We start from the raw sequence: 19,365 nt of genomic DNA on the forward strand, positions 1-19,365 counted from the left end.
CATGAAAAAATACTTCTTCAATTTAAAAAAAAACTAGGAATACTAGGAGCTTTTTGTAAAAACTAGGAACCAATTCAAAAAACTAGGAAAACTAGGAACGCTGGAGAGCCTGTTAACATAGCATCATGTGTTGGAGAATGGTGGATAGTGAGAGAGATCATAACAATGGTAAATATTCATCTAAATTTTTCCACTATTCTGATTGGTTGACAAAAGAGCCATTAGCACACAGATTGAGCAACAAAAGTATATAGTCCATATGTAACTTATTTTTCCCCTTTACCTCTTTTTCTGTATCCTAAAATTTAAAAAGTTTTATTTCCTTACCTTTTGAATACTTTTTCAGAAGAATATTTATCCTCAATTTTTAAATTGTTCACTCATTTCAATAAGAATTTTTTCAGTCAGATGACATACCAATTAATGGACAGTTTTGCACTTTGTTCAAAAATAAATAAATTTGAGCATGGCTAGAACTTATTACAGTACAGATTAAAGAAGTAAAAGTAAAGAGTAGTATTGCTGTAATTTCATTACGGTTGAAGCACAACAAAATCAAATGGTATGATAAGAAAATGTAATACAAGCTTATAATAAGGGTTTTTGTTTTTGGTGTTTATTCATTTCATTTTTGGTGCTTTTGTTTTGCTATTTTTGAGTTTTGGGTAGATACCCTGAAATTTGGGGGGAGAAGGCTCTCACTTTTTATATGGTGTATCAGAATTATTTTTACAGCTTTTTCCAAAAATTCTTCTCCAATTTGTATTTCATGACTTATTATATGTATCAGAATTATTTCCATGTTTGTTTAACCTTTGCTACCCTTCAGTAAAAAGTACTAAGAACAAGTTAATGCTAGATAAAAGTCTGGAAGGAAGGACATTGTATAAGTAACTGCACTGAGAAAGTTAATGTGAATTGATTAACAATATCCATTGTTTATTGGATACGCACCAATTTCACTATGTTTATATTGGAGGTGTCCTCTCTGTGTTTATCAGTTAAAACCAAATATCGGAAGCCCTACTTGTAATTCAGTATTTACATTGACTGAAATTGTTTAATATGTTGCTGTTAATTCCGTGTTTTGTTTTTCACTAATAAAATTAGTATACTGCAGATATGTTAGATGATTTTTTTTACATCAGTATTACTAGATGTTAGTTTTATGAACCATTAAATTTAATTTGTAAAAATATTTGTACTTTAGTTATTCAAAACCTGAAGCTAAATTATAAAATGATGTTTTAAAAACGAATAATGAATATGTGGTTTAAACTTTGCACTTAAATAAATTAATTTTATTTTCCTTTAAGTAATGGGAATCAAAGGCCGAAGAGTTCACATGATTGAGGAGCTGAGCGACACTGTCATCTCTTTTCAGAGAGGTGAAGTTAATTAGCATGTTTTCATATTGCATGATTCTCCAAATGCTTCTGACTGGCTGAAATGTTTTCAGGTTGACCTGCCAAAGCTTTTACGAGAAACTTAAACATTAATATCTACTTTGCTAAAGATATGTTTTCAATATTTAACTTGTGTGTTTGTTGACACATTTCTGCTTCTGTTCTGAAGCTACTACAGTATTTTTTTTGTACATGTGTGGGTGTGTATGTGCAGATATTTTTGTATTCTTTCCAATATTCACAATTGTATGTGTGTACTTACCTCAGTAACTTACAAAAGCAGTAAGTGGTTGCTTTGTTGAACAATCTTCATATAGATTCATCTACTTGTTAATATTATTGTGACTTTTTAGGTTCTTTTGATTAACTCATTGACCGTGGCTGCTCCTAACATGTGCAGAATTTTTACACTACATATGGCACACTCGTATTCAGTTACCGGAGACAGATCATACCCTATATGGCAAGTCAACAGCCAGTTGGTTAAGAATAATTCTTGTGAAATGAATTACATTCACTTGTAACTACAACAAGATAGACCTTCAAAAACATAGTTGACTTACAAGCAAGTGGACATACAATAAAATGTAGCTTTCATTTTAATCGAAAGAGCTTTTTAGACTTTCTTGTATTTTAACACACTACTTAGGCTGATTAACAATACAAAAGAAAATGTCACTGATTAGATATTAACAAAAGAAAAATTAAAGAAGCTTTAATAATTAAAAAACAGGTAATCATCAAAATAATAAACACCATAGCTCCCCTTTATTTCTGTTATGAAAAAATATTTTATGTAATTCTGTTTTTTAAACATGCTTGTTTCAACCATTAGTATAGATAAAGAAATAATTGAACAATGAATGTCTACCAAGTGTATAGAACTTGGTAGACATTCATTGTACAATTATTTCTTCGTCTATACACTTGGTAGACATTCATTGTTGAATTATTTCTTTATCTATACACTTGGTAGACATTCATTGTTCAATTATTTCTTTATCTATACACTTGGTAGACATTCATTGTTGAATTATTTCTTTATCTATACACTTGGTAGACATTCATTGTACAATTATTTCTTCGTCTATACACTTGGTAGACATTCATTGTTGAATTATTTCTCTATCTATAAACTTGGTAGACATTCATTGTTGAATTATTTCTTTACCTATACACTTGGTAGACATTCATTGTTCAATTATTTCTTCATCTATACACTTGGTAGACATTTATTGTTCAATTATTTCTTTATCTATACACTTGGTAGACATTCATTGTTCAATTATTTCTTCATCTATACACTTGGTAGACATTCACTGTTGAATAATTTCTTTATCTATACACTTGGTATACATTTATTGTTGAATTATTTCTTTATCTATACACTTGGTAGACATTCATTGTTCAATTATTTCGAATGTCTACCAAGTGTATAGATAAAACTTGTTGAATAATTTCTTTATCTATACACTTGGTAGACATTTATTGTTGAATTATTTCTTTATCTGTACACTTTTAAATGCACCAATGTGTTTCTTATTCATTAAGCCTAATGACATCTTCTGAAGAGGGTTAAAAGCTAGCTCCAATGAAGTGCACAAAAGATATCAACTTAGTGTAATCCAACTTTTTATTAAAGTACATCTTAATTTGTTCACACAGTTACGTTGCTCAGAGTGTTTAAGATTGATCGGGTTTAAAATCCATACAGACAGAAATTATTACCTCTTTGTTTTTCTGTTTAAGCGAAGTTTTGAAAGATTAAGTTGAACATCTCTGTGGTTACTGTAATCCAGCATGGAATTGGTGTGTACATGTGGACTTGTACAGTATAGAAAAACAAACTCTCATTCTACATCTGCATTATTTTGCATGAAAATCACCTTTATCTTCTAGTCGCTTTTATTGATCTCGTAACTACTTGTGTTTGGATTTTAGGGAAATTTAATATTTTAACTCCTTCACTGCCACATTTGTAGACAAACCACTCTTCCAGTGCCAAAATAATGTTTAGGCACTTAACGAATTGTCTTAATATATCAATACTGATCTGAAACTTGAACTTGGTAAGCTTGAATGGAAATACCATTTTTTTTTATGGTAGTACAAAATTTCAAACTCATGAGACAATGCTTTACTGGAAGACAAGTAAAATATCTCATCTTTACTGTAGATTCATTAGTAAAAATATGTCACGGACATTGAAACTAATAAGCTTGCTTATGATTTGAGAGTTTTCTTATTTCCCATTATAAATATTGGTATTTCCAAAAGTCTGGAAGTAGGTGTCCACTGCATGCATGTTTCTTACAGCTTTTGTTGGGATGTCTTCATGGAATCTGCATGCATTTCTCCTAAGGCATGTGATGTGTCTGCATCCTTGACATATACGTTAGCAGATGTTATGTCTTTGAAATACCATAAAAACAATTGTTTTTCATCTTCGTAGTAAGCCCAGGTGCTCGAGATCGTCTTGTCCAGATAACAGGCTCCAATGAAGAATCAATAGAGTAAGTTAATGTTAGGAGTTCATTAGCAGGAGAAGTCTTTTCTGCATCAGATTTTCATATTTATATTATATTTCTCCTTTTATTCCCTCCTCTTTAAAAAATTGTTTATAGATTATTTTATAAATTAATCTCTGTGGCTTCATCTAAGCAACTAAGAGTTTGATTGTTTTTTGTACTTTAATAGTTGGGTTTCTGAAGAAACTAGTTTTCTTGTATATACGTTTTAGATCGTGTCAAATTTTGTCATTTTTTTAAAATGATGAATCTGTTTTTATCTCTCCCTTATGAAATTGTTTGGGGAGGTGGATCTAGGATGAAGAAGATTGTTTATTTGTAGTTAAGCAACAGATAGCTCTGGGCCTGGCATGGCAGGGTGGTTAGGGAGCTCGACTCACAACCTGCGGGTTCAAATCCCTGTCCCACCAAACATGTTCGCCCTTTTTAGCTGTGGGGGCATTATAATGTGACAATCAATCCCACTATTCATTGGTAAAAGAGTAGCCCAAGAGTTGGCGGTTGGTGGTGATGACTACCTTCCTTCCCTCTAGTCTTACACTGCTAAATTAGGGAGGCTAGCACAGATAGCCCTCACGTAGCTTTGCACAAAATTCATAACAAACAAATCAATCTGTGCTCTGCCTACCCAATTTCTTGCATTGTAAGTCCACAGACATACTGTTGTGCCACTTGGGGGGCATGATGAAGAAAAATTTTACTGATGTTAGGACTAAAAGGTCAAAGTCATTATTATTATTTTTTAATTGAAATTTCATTTCTGTACAAAAGAAAACCACAAAATACACACTCACACCAAACACAAAAAATAGATAGTGGTTGAGAAATGTAACATAAGACATTGATCTCTAGTCAGTGCTACTTGGGGTATGTTAAGGGCCTAAAATAGGGACACACAAACTACTCCTCATAATAATGCAAAAAACAAACATAAACTCAAGTTAGACAAATGAATAAAAATTATATCCTATATCAGTAAAAGAACACTAAGTTATGAACACTTCAGTCTTTGTGATTGGTCTGCTGAGTTGATAATAAGTAAAAGATCTTAAGACAATGATAAGAGATTGAGTGAATATGACGATGATAAAGATTGTGTCAATGTGTTTGACCAACTTAGTAGTTTTACAACAGTAGATAAAAGTCAGTTTAGGGGGGAAAACTTTTACATAAGCAACTCATTTACATAACAAAGAGTTATGTAGTTGTTTCACAGTAGAAGGTTGAGTATGTCTTATTAAAAACGATTTGGAATATACAAAATTGTAGAAGAATAGCATCTATAAGAACTATATTGTGACATTGTTTTATGGGTAGCAGGTAGCATTTATTGCCTTTGGAAAGGGTATGTATCAGCCCTTTCTACTGCAAAATATTCATAAATTCAGATCACAAAGATGTGTTTAGATTGGGATTTAGAAGAACCAAGATGTAGGTATCCCTTTAACTTAATGGCATTTGCAAACAAAGGAATATGGATCAACATGGGAAGCCAGGACCATCAAGAAAAAGACCTATAACAAGTTGTATCCCATTCATAGTAAGCAAAGTGCAATATGTTGTAACAGGTGAGAATCTTTGAACACAGATGTCAGTGGCAAAAGCCATCCATGTGTTCCAGCCAACAGTATGGAACGTAATCAAGAAGGATCTCTGTTTGGAAAAGCAACATAAGTTGCATTTACACAGGCTGCTTCGATGAAATATCCATTCAGTCACAGCATATCTTAAACAGATGTTATTCCGTATAAAGACATACAAATCAACTCATTGGACACAGCATCTATGCATTTATGTTTAATTGAATTGTTGAAACAGTTACTTGGAAGTTATCGTCTTCATACATAAGGTGGTCTATGGAAACCATGTAGGGAGGGGTAGCATTTTTTGGTCATGACAACTGTCTTTTAGTTTAGAAACTATGATGCAGGCTTTTGTCAAGGTGCACAGTCATTAGATAGAATATGACCAAATGTTGACTCTAATGACATAGTCAGGCTCCAAAAGCATTTTAGTATAACATAACCTCTGTATAATGTTGCAGACTTGAACCATTAATTTCATTATTCACAATGTGGAAAGAATTCCAATTCTTGTTTGTTTAAACATTTTTACGGAATTTGTTTGTGTCCTACATGTACATATTACTGATATATTTTGTTTTTGAGTGTATATAATTTTTGTTTTGTAACTACGTGTGTATTTTATATGCAATCGTAAAGAAGAGAACAATTGTGTGCGTGGATTAAAACATATCTCATGGATATACTTCAATGATGGTGTTTAAAAAAATAATCAGCCAAAGAAGAAAAAATTATCAGAAAACAAGAACCACACTCAGATAGTTGTATAGATAGTAAAATAATCAGAGAAAATATGTATTGGAGAATTTCTGAAAACAAAATTTTTAATATGTTTTTTAAATGAAATTTCAGTTTACTCATTAATTTCATATAGTTTTTATTTGATGAACAGTCTTTGTTACTCTGTGCTTCATTTCTTTACATTAGACATGCTAAAGCCTTGATTGAAGATACAATACGACGTAATGCATCTCCAGTAAGGGTAAGTACTTGAAAACATGTAGAACTTACAAACTTGTTTAGTGACTTGATCTGATGTTTAAGTGGTCCAAAGCCTCAATTTATGGAAAAATAAGAATGCAAGTAAATATATATAGGTCAGCATAAAAATTCAGAATCTAAAAGCATGTAAAATCATAATAAAAAAAAGAAAACAAAATTAATGAAAGATTAAAATTTTTTAAGTGATAAAATGAATTTTTTTAAAAGAAATATAAATGTTACAGGTATGAAATTATTAAACAGTAGGCCCGGCATGGCCAGGTGGTTAGGGCGCTCGACTTGCAATCTGAGGGTCACGGGTTTGAATCACCGTCACACCAAACATGCTCGCACTTGCAGCCGTGGGGGCGTTATAATGTGATGGTCAATCCCAGTATTCGTTGATAAAAGAGTAGCCCAAGAGTTGGTGGTGGGTGGTGATCACTAGCTGCCTTCCCTCTAGTCTTACACTGCTAAATTAGGGACGGCTAGCACAGATACCCCTCGTGTAGCTTTGCACGAAATTCAAAAAACAAACAAACAAACAATTAAACAATAAAAATATAAGCATAAAATTTTCACACTTCTTGGATTTATAAAATAAAACTCAAGTCTAGGTACAAATTATGGATGTACTGATTCAATAGTTATCTGAAAAGAGAAAGCAGTGAGCTTGTAATAAGGAAAGGAGATCTCAGTTCCTTGTAGTAAGTTGTTTCATTGTTTTTTTTCAGGAAAAAACAGAAACACCGGGTCTTGAGTGTAGCGGCTCATCATCTAGCCTAGCTAGTAATCTTTCAGAGGACAGTGGTGCTGGCCCCTCACCTTTCAATATTAGTAGCAGAAAGTCTCTTATCCACAGTTATAGCACTGGTGATGCCACAATGGGTGAATACAGCCATACTGTGTACATTGGAAGAGATACAATTAAAGTCTTCAGTGAGAAAAAGGACTTGGTAACGGTAAGAAAACATAAACCTTTCAAGTTTCTTGTTAATATTCAATACTGACTAAACTATTGTATTGGATGTGAACCTATTACAATATGTATAAAGAGAATTCTATTACTCTATAATACACACACGTGCGTGGCTTGTTAATGTGTCTAATATTGTCACATTGTGTGAAACATTATCAGTGACATCTACATTGTTTGTACCCATGGATTTTATATTTAAAAAATCGTAAGATGAAGAATAATGATGATTAATATTTTTTCCATTTGATTCTTCTTTGAGGTTTTGCATCCAGTTTTTCAATGTCTGTTTGTCAGTTAGTTTTCATTTGAACATACTACTGTGTGAAGCCTAACGTGACATGGTCACAGGTTTGAATCCCATCACTTAAATATGCACATGTCCACTCTTTCAGCTTCGGGGAGGGGTGAGTATAAGGTAGTGATCAATTCCACTATTCCTTGGTAAAGACTAGCCCAAGCGTTGGTGGTGTTGACTCTTTGTCTTTCCTCTTATATCACTGATAAATTAGAAATGGCTAGTGCAGATAACCCTTGAGTAACTTTGCATTAAATTGAACAAAACAAACTGTTCTGTGTGTAGGTAAATATGATTTAAGACTTGGACTTCCAAGACCTTATTTGGAATGCTAACATCTGGTTTTACTGGAACTTAGAGAGTAAAATATCTGAAATATCCTGTCGAAATATAGAGCAAACCACAAATTTTAAACGTTGTAGTATCTTATTACATTGTACAGCCTATATTTACTTGACAGCTCAAATCTTTTCTCATCTGGTATTTTTAAAGGAGTGATAACTTCAACTCTGTGTTATATGTATGTGTTACTTTGCAGGCAGCAAAATTAGTGCTTGAAGAACATTTTGCTGGACAAGCTGAAATAGTTGAAAAAGTAAGCTGTTGTTATGTGGTGGTTCATTTTATTTTTGTAGTATCACTTAAATACCTTGCCTAAATTTAACATAAATTTGTTTTATCATCATGTACATGTTCAGGAGTAAATTAGGGGTACTGTTTAATTGGGTTAGCTGTGCATTTGTTTTTTGTGAATACGTGTTCTACATTTCATTAAAACAGGTGGTCAATCGTAATGGGATGAATCAAAATTGATTGGACGTAAGATGTAAATCACATGCGTTACTGTTAAGCTGTAATCAGATTTTCTAGTAAACTCACTTGGTGTTAAATCAACATGTCTGGTAGTTATATTTAGTAAAGTTTAATATAGAAAGACTTTGCAGTACACATTTCTTTCTTAAAAACTTGCAATAACTTTTTCAGTAGTTATGAACATACTTCTGTAGAAGTATGAATAAAAAAAAATCACAACAACATATTTGGAGAAAACATTGTAATCAATTTATTTCATATTAGGCTATAATTGAGATCTTAATCATCATCTGTGTCTTTTTTAGCAAAGGCGTCAAACAGCAATGCATTCTTACATGTGTGGTGGTGATAACAGACGGCCACTTAGCATGTTTTCTGTCGACTTCAGCCCATTTCGACAAGACTCTGGCCAGTGGGACTTTAGGTAATACACAGCACTCCTGCATTCTTTACTTTGAATTGATGTTCCACATTCAACATTTATATTATGAAGGACTTTAGAAGGATCATTAATACAAATATAATTGACTAAAACAAAGCCAGTCACAGAAATATTACTCAACACACTGAATATTTGGGGTGGGGACAGATGGTATTTATAGTTATGTGTATGTGTGTGAGAGAGAGAGAGATTTTCACAAAACTTTTTCGAAGAAAATTAAAGTTTAATGTAATTTTTATTGGTGAAATGAACTTTTCAGAAAAAATCGAATCTTATCATGTTAGTAAGAATATAATTCAGCAATGGCAGATTAAGTAGGTAGTGAAGACCAGTTTAATTTGAGACTTTAACTTCTTGAAATAGAGTGATAAACTAAGGTAGTTTAAGCCACAAACCTAAATTATGCCACCTAATTTATAGATCTGTTTATCATGTATGAGACACCAAAGAAGCCAAACATATGTAATTTATATATATAAATATGTAAGTATATTTACCAGTTGTTTAAAAGTATATATTATTATGATTGTCTAGTGGTGCAAAAGATGTTATTCCTGGTTATCCCAACTATGCTGATCCAGCAGCTAAGGTATCAACATGGCTTTGTAATGATACAAAAACAGTCCAGACAGACCAAGAGGCAAGTCCACGCAGTAGCAGCTCTAGTGATGAAGAAACTTACAAGGCTGAAGAAGAGGCAAGTCCAACTGATGATGAAAAGTCTACAAATAGAGAGGTAGTGTAGTTAAACTGAATCTAGCACTTTGATGTGTTTACCTTTTAAAACCCGATTAAACATTTGTCATGATATGGTCTAAACTTTCTTAACAACTACATAAAAAAATTGCTGTCTTTAGCATTATTTCATGTAAATTTCACAAGATTGTTCAGTGATTGTGATCAATTCCATTAATCTGCTAGTTAAAATAGTTTGCATTGCAAGAAACATGAACAAATTATTGTTACGTGCTGTTCTTAGAACAGCTGTAAGGAAACATTAAAAGTTGTGTCCCAAATAAAGAGTTCATTAAGTTTTTCTTTCACATCATGTATGTATAAATCAGTCTGTTGCAATTTACTTTTCTTCTTGACGGCTGTAGGTTGCTGAACTCCCCTTGGACTCGCCACTTCAAAGCCCTCAGCCAGTAAATGAGCCAAAACCTTTTACTGTGGAACCAGTTTCAAGTAAACCTGCTCCTGGACTGATGAAAGGTAGACAAAGGCTCTGTTCTTTAGTTAAAAATTAAAGAACAGTGCAGCGTATAATATAAATATGAATTACAGTGGAGTTGTTTAATCATTTTCATTTAGCACCTAGTTACCTTGAGTCTGTTTTAATCAACCTATTGATTTAGATTTAGCACCTAGTCACTCTGATATTCGTGTTGCTCTTAACCTATTTAAAATTCACTTTTAATTTTTTCATGTTTAGGGAACTTTAACTAAGTAGACAATGTCAGATTGTACTGAATATCTTTTTTAATTGACCCATTGATTTAGATTTAGCACCTAGTTACCCCAAGTCTGTTGTAATTGACACATTGATTTTGACTTAACACTTAGTTACCTGGAGTCTGTTTTAATTGACCAAGTGATTTTGATTTAGTACCTAGTTACCCTGAGCCTGTTTTAATTGACCCATTGATTTTGATTTAGCACCTAGTCACCCTCAATTTGTTTCAATTGACCATTTATTTTGACTTAGCACCTAGTTACCCCGAGTCTGTTTTAATTTACCCAGTGATTTTTGACATAGCACTTAGTTACCTGGAGTTTTTTTTAATTGATCCATTGATTTTGATTTAGCACCTAGTCACCCGGAGGTTCGTGTTGCTCTTAACCTGAGTGGTTCTGAATCTAGTTCAGTAAAAGTTGTGCGTCAACCACTTTTCCCTGATAGTAGTAAAGAAGCTGTTGAACAGGTACGACTGATATTTGTTACTTTATCTCAACTGTATTGTCCTCCATACACACTATTCTTTTGTTAATTAGATCAAATATTTTTTTAATACAATCTCAAATTTATTATTGCTCATAGTGTTGTTTGGTTGTTGTTTTAATCTTGTTACATTTGACACGAACCCCCAGTGGCACAGCGGTATGTCTGCGGATTTACAATACTAGAAACCGGGTGTCGATACCATTGGTGAGAAGAGCACAGATATCCCATTGTGTACCTTTGTGTTTAATTCCAAACAAACAACACATTTGACACAGTTCTCAGGGTGTTGGTGGCTGTCTAGAAAGTTGTTTTTATAGTCTTTATCATTAATAAATTTCACTGATGAGAGTAAGCAAATGGCCAGTTTAATCACCTCAAACTGCTCTAAGAGCTAGGAATGGCTATGGAGCTTTGAAGTTTCTTGTTTAATCTTTTATAATAGTTTTTGATGAACTATATATATTGCAGCACGTACAATGAGAAATGCTCTTGTGGTGTTATCTACTTGGAAAATAAATTAGTCATAATTCATAGATTGTTACTGAATGTTAATATAACTGGTCTCTCTGTCTCTCACTTTTCTTGTACGTATCCGTTTCCATCTGTGCAGACAGTTAAAACCTTTAATTTATAATAATTTAACTTAGAGAAGGTTAGCGAGCTCTCATTTAACACCCTTTTAATTATACCACATTCAGGCAGAATCAACTACAACTCTCAATGCTCTCAGTGCGAAAGCAAGAAGAGCACATTTTGCAAGAATGTCCAGTGTCAATGCTGTTGTAGAATCCAAGCAAGAGCCATCATCTGCAGTGACCAGTATATCCAGAATCAGTTACAGTCGAGAGTTTCTCCTAAACTGTGCCTTGTCTCCTCACAGCTGTGCCTTCCCTGTAAACCTTGTACAGATTGCAAAAGATGCCCCGTATATCATTCGACAAGTAAGGATTGTTTGAAGCTGGAATGCTTGTCTAAAGAGCTGTAGTTGTGCATAACAACCATGATTCTTTTTTTTTTAAACTCTTCACTGATTTATCCTAACTAAACAGCCCTACCCCCCATGAATCAGCAATAAGTTTGAAGGGTTATAATGCTAAAAACTTGGGGGGGGGGCATTGTGAAGCTTTGTAGTTAACAACAAAATAAGAAAATCTAACCAAACAATGATAGGATTATATATATATATATAAACACACACACACACTTGTATAGCTTTTCTTATACTTTAATCCCTGAAAAACTATGAGAATGTTTTCTAGCGGGTGTTGTAAAAAAAACTTTGGTAATTTGATGTTAGTTCCAATTTCAAGTGTCATATAATTTCATCATTCGAACTACATATTCCTAATAATAAAGATATATGGGTCCCATTTCAGTAGAAATAGTATTTAATTTTTGAAGATAAAACAAGACAGAATGTTGAACAAATTATTTAGTTGAAACTTGTTATACAGTTGTAAAGGTACACTACTGTGTTCCTTTTTTGAATAATATTAACTTCTGATCAAAGCAAGCTACCTGCTTAAAAGCAAAACTAAAACTAAACCTCATAATGAGTATAGCTAATTAGATATGCTTTTCTTATAAAGATTAGAATGCATTGTCTCATCACTGTTAAGAATATTTTCAAACATAAGGTCTTCAAAACAGAATTGTGTAAAACTAACAGAACATTTTTCTCTACAATACTTTGAAAAACTGCTTAGTGTTTCTTATACATCAGAAAACAACAAGTCTCATAAACAAGGCTGGTGCAACCGAGGGGTGCGGCACACACACTTGCACAAAGTGGAAAGTTTTTGTGGTGTAACTGTGTAGAATTCCTGTAATGGCAGAAAAGTGGGAATAGAGGATGGACTGCACAGTCAACATTTGCACATGGTGGCAAAACATTTTGCAATGGCCCTGCTCGTAGGCTAGCAAATATATCCAGATATATTTTCGGTTAATGCAGAGATTAGGAGAAATAAATGCTTGGAGAAAATGGAAAGAATTAAAAAAAAAACAACATTGTTTTTTCTTTGATGTTCCATTTTTACTATTAGCTTAATATTTTTATTGATATTAGTTCCTATAAAAGACATATGAAATCTCATTGGTCAGAGTGCAAGTAGTTCATTGTGTAGCTTTGCACTAATAAAAACAAAGAAACAAGTATGAACTTTGAACATAAAAATTAGATTATACATCTCTCTTATATCGCTGTGTCTTAACATAAGTATTCAAATGTGCAGTTCTTATAAGTTTTAAAGAAGATTATTTTTTTGTCTCTCGAATATAAATGCTGATTAAATGCAACCAGTTAACATGCTAAGTGCACTTGAAAGAATATTTTTTAATGATAAAGTGTCCCTCAAATATAAATGCTGATTAAAAACAACCAATTAACATGTTAACTAAACTTGGAAGAACGTTTGTCAATGCCCAAGTATCCCTTAAGTACAAATGTTGATTAATATATCAATGTCTGAACAATTAATTAACGTTTTAAATAAGCTATTTGTAATATCTTCTAATTCCTTGTTTTCTCAACCCCATCTCAGACAAGCACCAGGTTTGATCCTGCAGCTTACAGGGCTCAGACATCTGCTAAATGGGCAAAGCAAGTCTCGAAAAGTGATACCAAAGATTGTTCAAGGTCAAGTCCTTCAGATGAAGTGTCAGACAATATGTGATATATATATATATATATATATATAGTATTGATAGACAGATCCTACTTAAGTTGTTTTCTTTTTTGTTACAGTCAGCTTGTTCTAAGTCTTTTTTATATTTTTTAACCCCAAGTATTTCTAAAGATTATGTTAAACAGAGAGAGAGAGAAATATTATAAATTCTTTAATTGTAATAGACATAAATCTGTCACTTCAGCTGTAGTTTTTATGGTAGAACTTGTGAGTATTCTCTTACAAAGTCCCAGACGTTGGTCCTATTATTACAACTTGTACATTGATGGAGATGGTATTGCATCATACAATCAGAACAAAAAAGAATGTGCATCAAGGTTCACAGTTATGAGGGTATGTATGCATGCACAAATTATCATTAGAGATACCCAAATTGTAAGACTTATCATACTTGAAACATTGATATAAATATATTTATTTTATATGAAAATATCGAAATGCTTGATACTGGTTAAAAGTTTTCTAAATTTGTAAACAGAAAGAATAATAATTTTCATACGGCTGTTTACTCAGTGTTTGTTTCTATTTTATCAGAAAATAAGTAATTCCTTTTAGACTTCTGATGCTGCTATGTTGGTACCTACATTTTAGGTTCCCCCTTTTCTAGAAGACATTAAGAATCTTAAGAAACAGAGGGGTTTTAGAAAACAGCATTAAATTTAAACACTGAAGTATGCTATCTTTGGTAATTATACTTTACAAACAAGACTGTCTCTAGACATGTTCTACTGTTGAAGTATGCTGTCTTTGGGAATTATACTTTACAAACAAGACTGTCTCTAGACATGTTCTACTGTTGAAGTATGCTGTCTTTGGGAATTATACTTTACAAACAAGACTGTCTCTAGACATGTTCTACTGTTGAAGTATGCTGTCTTTGGGAATTATACTTTACAAACAAGACTGTCTCTAGACATGTTCTACTGTTGAAGTATGCTGTCTTTGGGAATTATACTTTACAAACAAGACTGTCTCTAGACATGTTCTACTGTTGAAGTATGCTGTCTTTGGAATTATACTTTACAAACAAGACTGTCTCTAGACATGTTCTACTGTTGAAGTATGCTGTCTTTGGTAATTATACTTTACAAACAAGACTGTCTCTAGGCATCCCTCTGTTGAAGTATGCTGTCTTTGGTAATTATACTTTACAAACAAAACTGTCTCTAGGCATTCTACTGTTGAAGTATGCTGTCTTTAGTAAGTATACAAACAAGACTGTCTCTAGACATGTTCTACCAGTGAAGTTTGTGTCGTTGGTAATTATACTTTACAAACAAGACTGTCTCTAGGCATGTTCTACCAGTGAAGTTTGTGTTGTTGGTAATTATACTTTACAAACAAGACTGTCTCTAGACATGTTCTACCAGTGAAGTTTGTGTCGTTAGTAATTATACTTTACAAACAAGACTGTCTCTAGACATGTTCTACCGGTGAAGTTTGTGTTGTTGGTAATTATACTTTACAAACAAGACTGTCTCTAGACATGTTCTACCAGTGAAGTTTGTGTCGTTAGTAATTATACTTTACAAACAAGACTGTCTCTAGACGTTCTATCAGTGAAGTTTGTGTCATTGGTAATTATACTTTACAAACAAGACTGACTCTAGACATTCTGTCAGTTAAGTTTGTGTCTTTGGTAATTATACTTTACAAACAAGACTGTCTCTAGACGTTCTATCAGTGAAGTTTGTGTCTTTGGTAATTATACTTTACAAACAAGACTGTCTCTAGATGTGTTCTATCAGTGAAGTTTGTGTCTTTGGTAATTATACCTTACAAACAAGACTGTCTCTAGATGTGTTCTACCAGTGAAGTTTGTGTCGTTGGTAATTATACTTTACAAACAAGACTGTCTCTAGACGTTCTACCAGTGAAGTTTATGTCATTGGTAATTACCCTAAGCACACAAGGTGATGTAAGTTAGCTGTAAAGAATGGAAAGAACTTAAATGAGATCAAACTTGAAATCCTGGTGTTACATTAAATTTTCCAATACTGTCTGTTCCATACAGATTTATTGGTCTAACCAAGACATTACATCTATCTACACACTGTACATTGAATGTTGAACCACTGCTGTCATGTGTTGGACTTCTAATAGTTTACCATTAGGCAAGAGAACCACTGCTGTCATGTGTTGGACTTCTAATAGTTTACCATTAGGCAAGAGACTGATAGCCTTTCTTACTAGCTAACAGTTACAGCTTGGCCCAGAGCAAGTGATAATCGAGTGCCTTGTCATGCCTCATCAGGCATGTGCCTTATTTACATTTCCCCACTATCCTTTAGTTCGCTTCATGTTTGGTTGAGAAGTAAGTCAGACAGTCACACATTCACGTAAAAAAGTGTGTGTAACCATCTGTACAGTATTTTATTTTATGTGAATTAGGCAATCCAAGCTTTTTTATTACTTCTAGGTGAGACAGAAGATCTGTTTTCTCATAAGTTTAACTTTGGATGTACACAATTATGTACGTAAAATTAAAACAACAGAATGTGGGTAAAAATTTTCTCTTGCAGCTCGAGAAATGTATCGCAACCATAATTTGATATTTCAGAATGTTATATAAGTAATGGAAATACTGAGAAGAAAATGGCTTTTTGTGTATTACAATATCTTTTACTTAAAATATTAAAACAGGCTCTTTAATTATGTGAGTGGTATTCCTTAGACTTATTTTTAACTAAAGGGAGGATATAAAAACTGCTTTACCTAATATTAGTTTCAGACACAACGAAGTCAGATAGGTTCAGTTCAAAGATGGTATTGAATTATTCACTTCTGAACAAAATGAGCCACATTGTAGTTTTATTTACTTTCTTTTTTATCATGTAAATAATTTTTGCTTTTTTATGATCTTCACATAACTGTCATTGTTTGAATCTTGTTACATTGTTGAACTTATTGCATTCTTTGTTTAACCCTGTCATTGTTTGAATCTTGTTACATTGTTGAACTTATTGCATTCTTTGTCAACCCTGTCATTGTTTAAATATTGTTACATTGTTGAACTTATTGCATTCTTTGTTTAACCCTGTCATTGTTTAAATCTTGATACATTGTTGAACTTATTGCACTCTTTGTCAACCCTGTCATTGTTTAAATATTGTTACATTGTTGAACTTATTGCATTTTTTGTCAACCCTGTCATTGTTTAAATATTGTTACATTGTTGAACTTATTGTATTTTATGTTTAACCCTGTCATTGTTTGAATCTTGTTACATTGTTGAGCTTATTGCACTTTGTTTAAACCTGTCATTGTTTAAGTATTGTTACATTGTTGAGCTTATTGCATTTTTTGTTTAACCTTTTCATTGTTTAAATATTGTTACACTGTTGAACTTGTTGCATTATTTGTTTAACCTGTCATTGTTTAAGTATTGTTACATTGTTGAGCTTATTGCATTTTTTGTTTAACCCTGTCATTGTTTGAATATTGTTACATTGTTCAAATTGTTGCATTATTTGTTTAACCTGTCATTGTTTGAATATTGTTACATTGTTCAAATTGTTGCATTATTTGTTTAACCTGTCATTGTTTAAGTATTGTTACATTGTTTAGCTTATTGCACTCTTTATTTAAACCTGTCATTATTTGAATCTTGTTACATTGTTGAGCTTATTTCATTTGTTTAACCCTTTCATTGTTTAAATATTGTTACATTGTTGAGCTTATTGCATTATTTGTTTAACCTGTCATTGTTTAAGTACTGTTACATTGTTGAGCTTATTGCATTCTTTGTTTAACCCTGTCATTGTTTGAATATTGTTACATTGTTCAACTTGTTGCATTATTTGTTTAACCTGTCATTGTTTAACTATTGTTACATTGTTGAGCTTATTGCACTCTTTATTTAAACCTGTCATTATTTGAATCTTGTTACATTGTTGAGCTTATTTCATTTGTTTAACCCTTTCATTGTTTAAATATTGTTACATTGTTGAGCTTATTGCATTCTTTGTTTAACCCTGTCATTGTTTAAGTATTGTTATATTGTTGAGCTTATTGTATTCTTTGTTTAACCCTTTTATTGTTTAAATATTTTACATTGTTGGGCTTATTGCATTATTTGTTTAATGGTCTTTCTTTAAATTTTTGTATTCTGTATTTTCTAAATCTTGTTACACTGTTGATCTTGTTGCATTCTTTGTTTAACTCTAATCATGTTACGTTGTTGAGTTTGTTACATTTTTTTCTTTAACTGAACAATAAACCGTCTAAACGCGTGACGTAAAGTTAAATACTATCTATAATATTATTATTGCAAAGCAAATAAGCACAGTGTGCGGACTCAGGGAAGCCTTCTTGTATAGAATCTGTAAATCAATAACCAGCTTTTTTCACGCAAGATATATTTCCACTGTGATGACAAAGTAGAACCGATGTGAATCCAACGTGCCGTACAAACTGTAAACGCCGGATTTACCCATAACGATACGAGTTACCAAGTGACTAGTGGTTCTTAGATACCGGCTACTCGGCCAATGAAGGACATTGCTGTCTTTAACTTGTTAAACGCAGTGTTCGAACTTGCAGCATTTTATCCATATGTTAGAGAACAACTAAGTAAGAAAGGTAACTAAAACGTTAACAACGGATTTCTGTCCTACGTGTTTATGCTAAAACTGCAGGGTGTTAGACAATATGATTTTTTTAAATTCCTACGTTAATAAAAGGTAGAAAGCATATAATATGTCTGCGTACTACACTTTCAATATCTACTATACAGCGAAACTACAGCTAAAGGAAGGGACTTTAGAGAAATGTAAGAACTTGAATTATCAGGTTTTTCTTGGTTCTGTCGTTTTAGATACTACTTGGATTATTTTGCAAACTAACTAATGACACCGTCTCAGTCGAGACTAATATAATGTTACACCTACATTCTTGGTAAACAATCACTCAAGCTACTTAAACCATGATTTATACACATATATTTTGCCGCCCATCTTTTGTTTTCTTGGAACCTAGTAGAGGTGATGTGAAAAAAAAAGTTGAAAATGAAAATAAGTCGTGTTTTAAGATAGGAGCACTATCGCCATCTAGTAGAGCCATAAAGTACTAAATTTATTAAATAACGTAAAAATCCTAGGGTGTAAAAATATAGGAAATAGCCTGATGTGTATAATTAGAAGGCAAGGAATGTATGTTTAAACTGTAGCTTACTTATTATTTTATTTATTTGGGGGAAAGGGGGTCGATAATTTTATAACACCTAAACCCTATTATCAAGGAATTTGATAAAACTTATTACTGAAGAATCTATTTAAGTTTTCATGTTAAGGATATTTTTCACGTAATATTTTTTTACGCCTGTTTTAAGTGAACAATCACGCTTGGTGCAAAAACCGAAATACGAGTAATGCTGTGACTATTAGATCCAGTGTAATTCGCCTTTTTAACTGAGAGTTTGTTTTCACGAGTGGATCAATAGAAAACAAAGTTTTATTCTTGTTATTGAAAAGTTTTCTACATAACTGCCGAGCTAAGGATTCTTGAAATAAACATCTAACTAATTGTGTGTAACTTAGGTTAAAAGGACAGTTAAGAATGAAAATGGCGATTGAGAAGTAATTAATACACGCGACACAGAATAAAAAAAAAAATAGAAGCTCCACGTGAGCATCTAGTGGTTCTGTATCTCACACTTTGAACGATGTACTTGATGGCAGCGGTGGAATCTACCATGAAGCAGTGAAGAAG

At 32.6% G+C, this 19,365-nt stretch overlaps 1 protein-coding gene across 2 annotated transcripts in view; it reads left to right on the plus strand.

The window, feature by feature from the left end:
- The window catches only part of LOC106467953 (eukaryotic translation initiation factor 4E-binding protein Mextli-like), a 26,068-nt gene extending 9,752 nt beyond the window's left edge, over nucleotides 1-16,316 (plus strand). Inside the window, exons 6-16 of one of the 2 annotated variants that reach the window (XM_013928342.2) lie at nucleotides 1,317-1,388; nucleotides 3,859-3,919; nucleotides 6,445-6,499; nucleotides 7,233-7,460; nucleotides 8,311-8,367; nucleotides 8,891-9,009; nucleotides 9,562-9,763; nucleotides 10,128-10,239; nucleotides 10,834-10,949; nucleotides 11,668-11,910; nucleotides 13,513-16,316. In XM_013928342.2, coding sequence (XP_013783796.1) covers nucleotides 1,317-1,388; nucleotides 3,859-3,919; nucleotides 6,445-6,499; nucleotides 7,233-7,460; nucleotides 8,311-8,367; nucleotides 8,891-9,009; nucleotides 9,562-9,763; nucleotides 10,128-10,239; nucleotides 10,834-10,949; nucleotides 11,668-11,910; nucleotides 13,513-13,644 — 1,397 coding nt within the window. In that variant the 3' untranslated portion in view covers nucleotides 13,645-16,316. The remainder of the gene's footprint in view (nucleotides 1-1,316; nucleotides 1,389-3,858; nucleotides 3,920-6,444; nucleotides 6,500-7,232; nucleotides 7,461-8,310; nucleotides 8,368-8,890; nucleotides 9,010-9,561; nucleotides 9,764-10,127; nucleotides 10,240-10,833; nucleotides 10,950-11,667; nucleotides 11,911-13,512) is intronic. The other variant, XM_022396180.1, reaches the window with a different exon arrangement.
- The last annotated feature ends 3,049 nt before the right edge of the window (nucleotides 16,317-19,365 follow it).

The sequence above is a fragment of the Limulus polyphemus genome, unplaced genomic scaffold (genome assembly GCF_000517525.1).
Source record: "Limulus polyphemus unplaced genomic scaffold, Limulus_polyphemus-2.1.2 Scaffold2808, whole genome shotgun sequence".
Classification (NCBI taxonomy): Eukaryota; Metazoa; Arthropoda; class Merostomata; order Xiphosura; family Limulidae; genus Limulus; species Limulus polyphemus.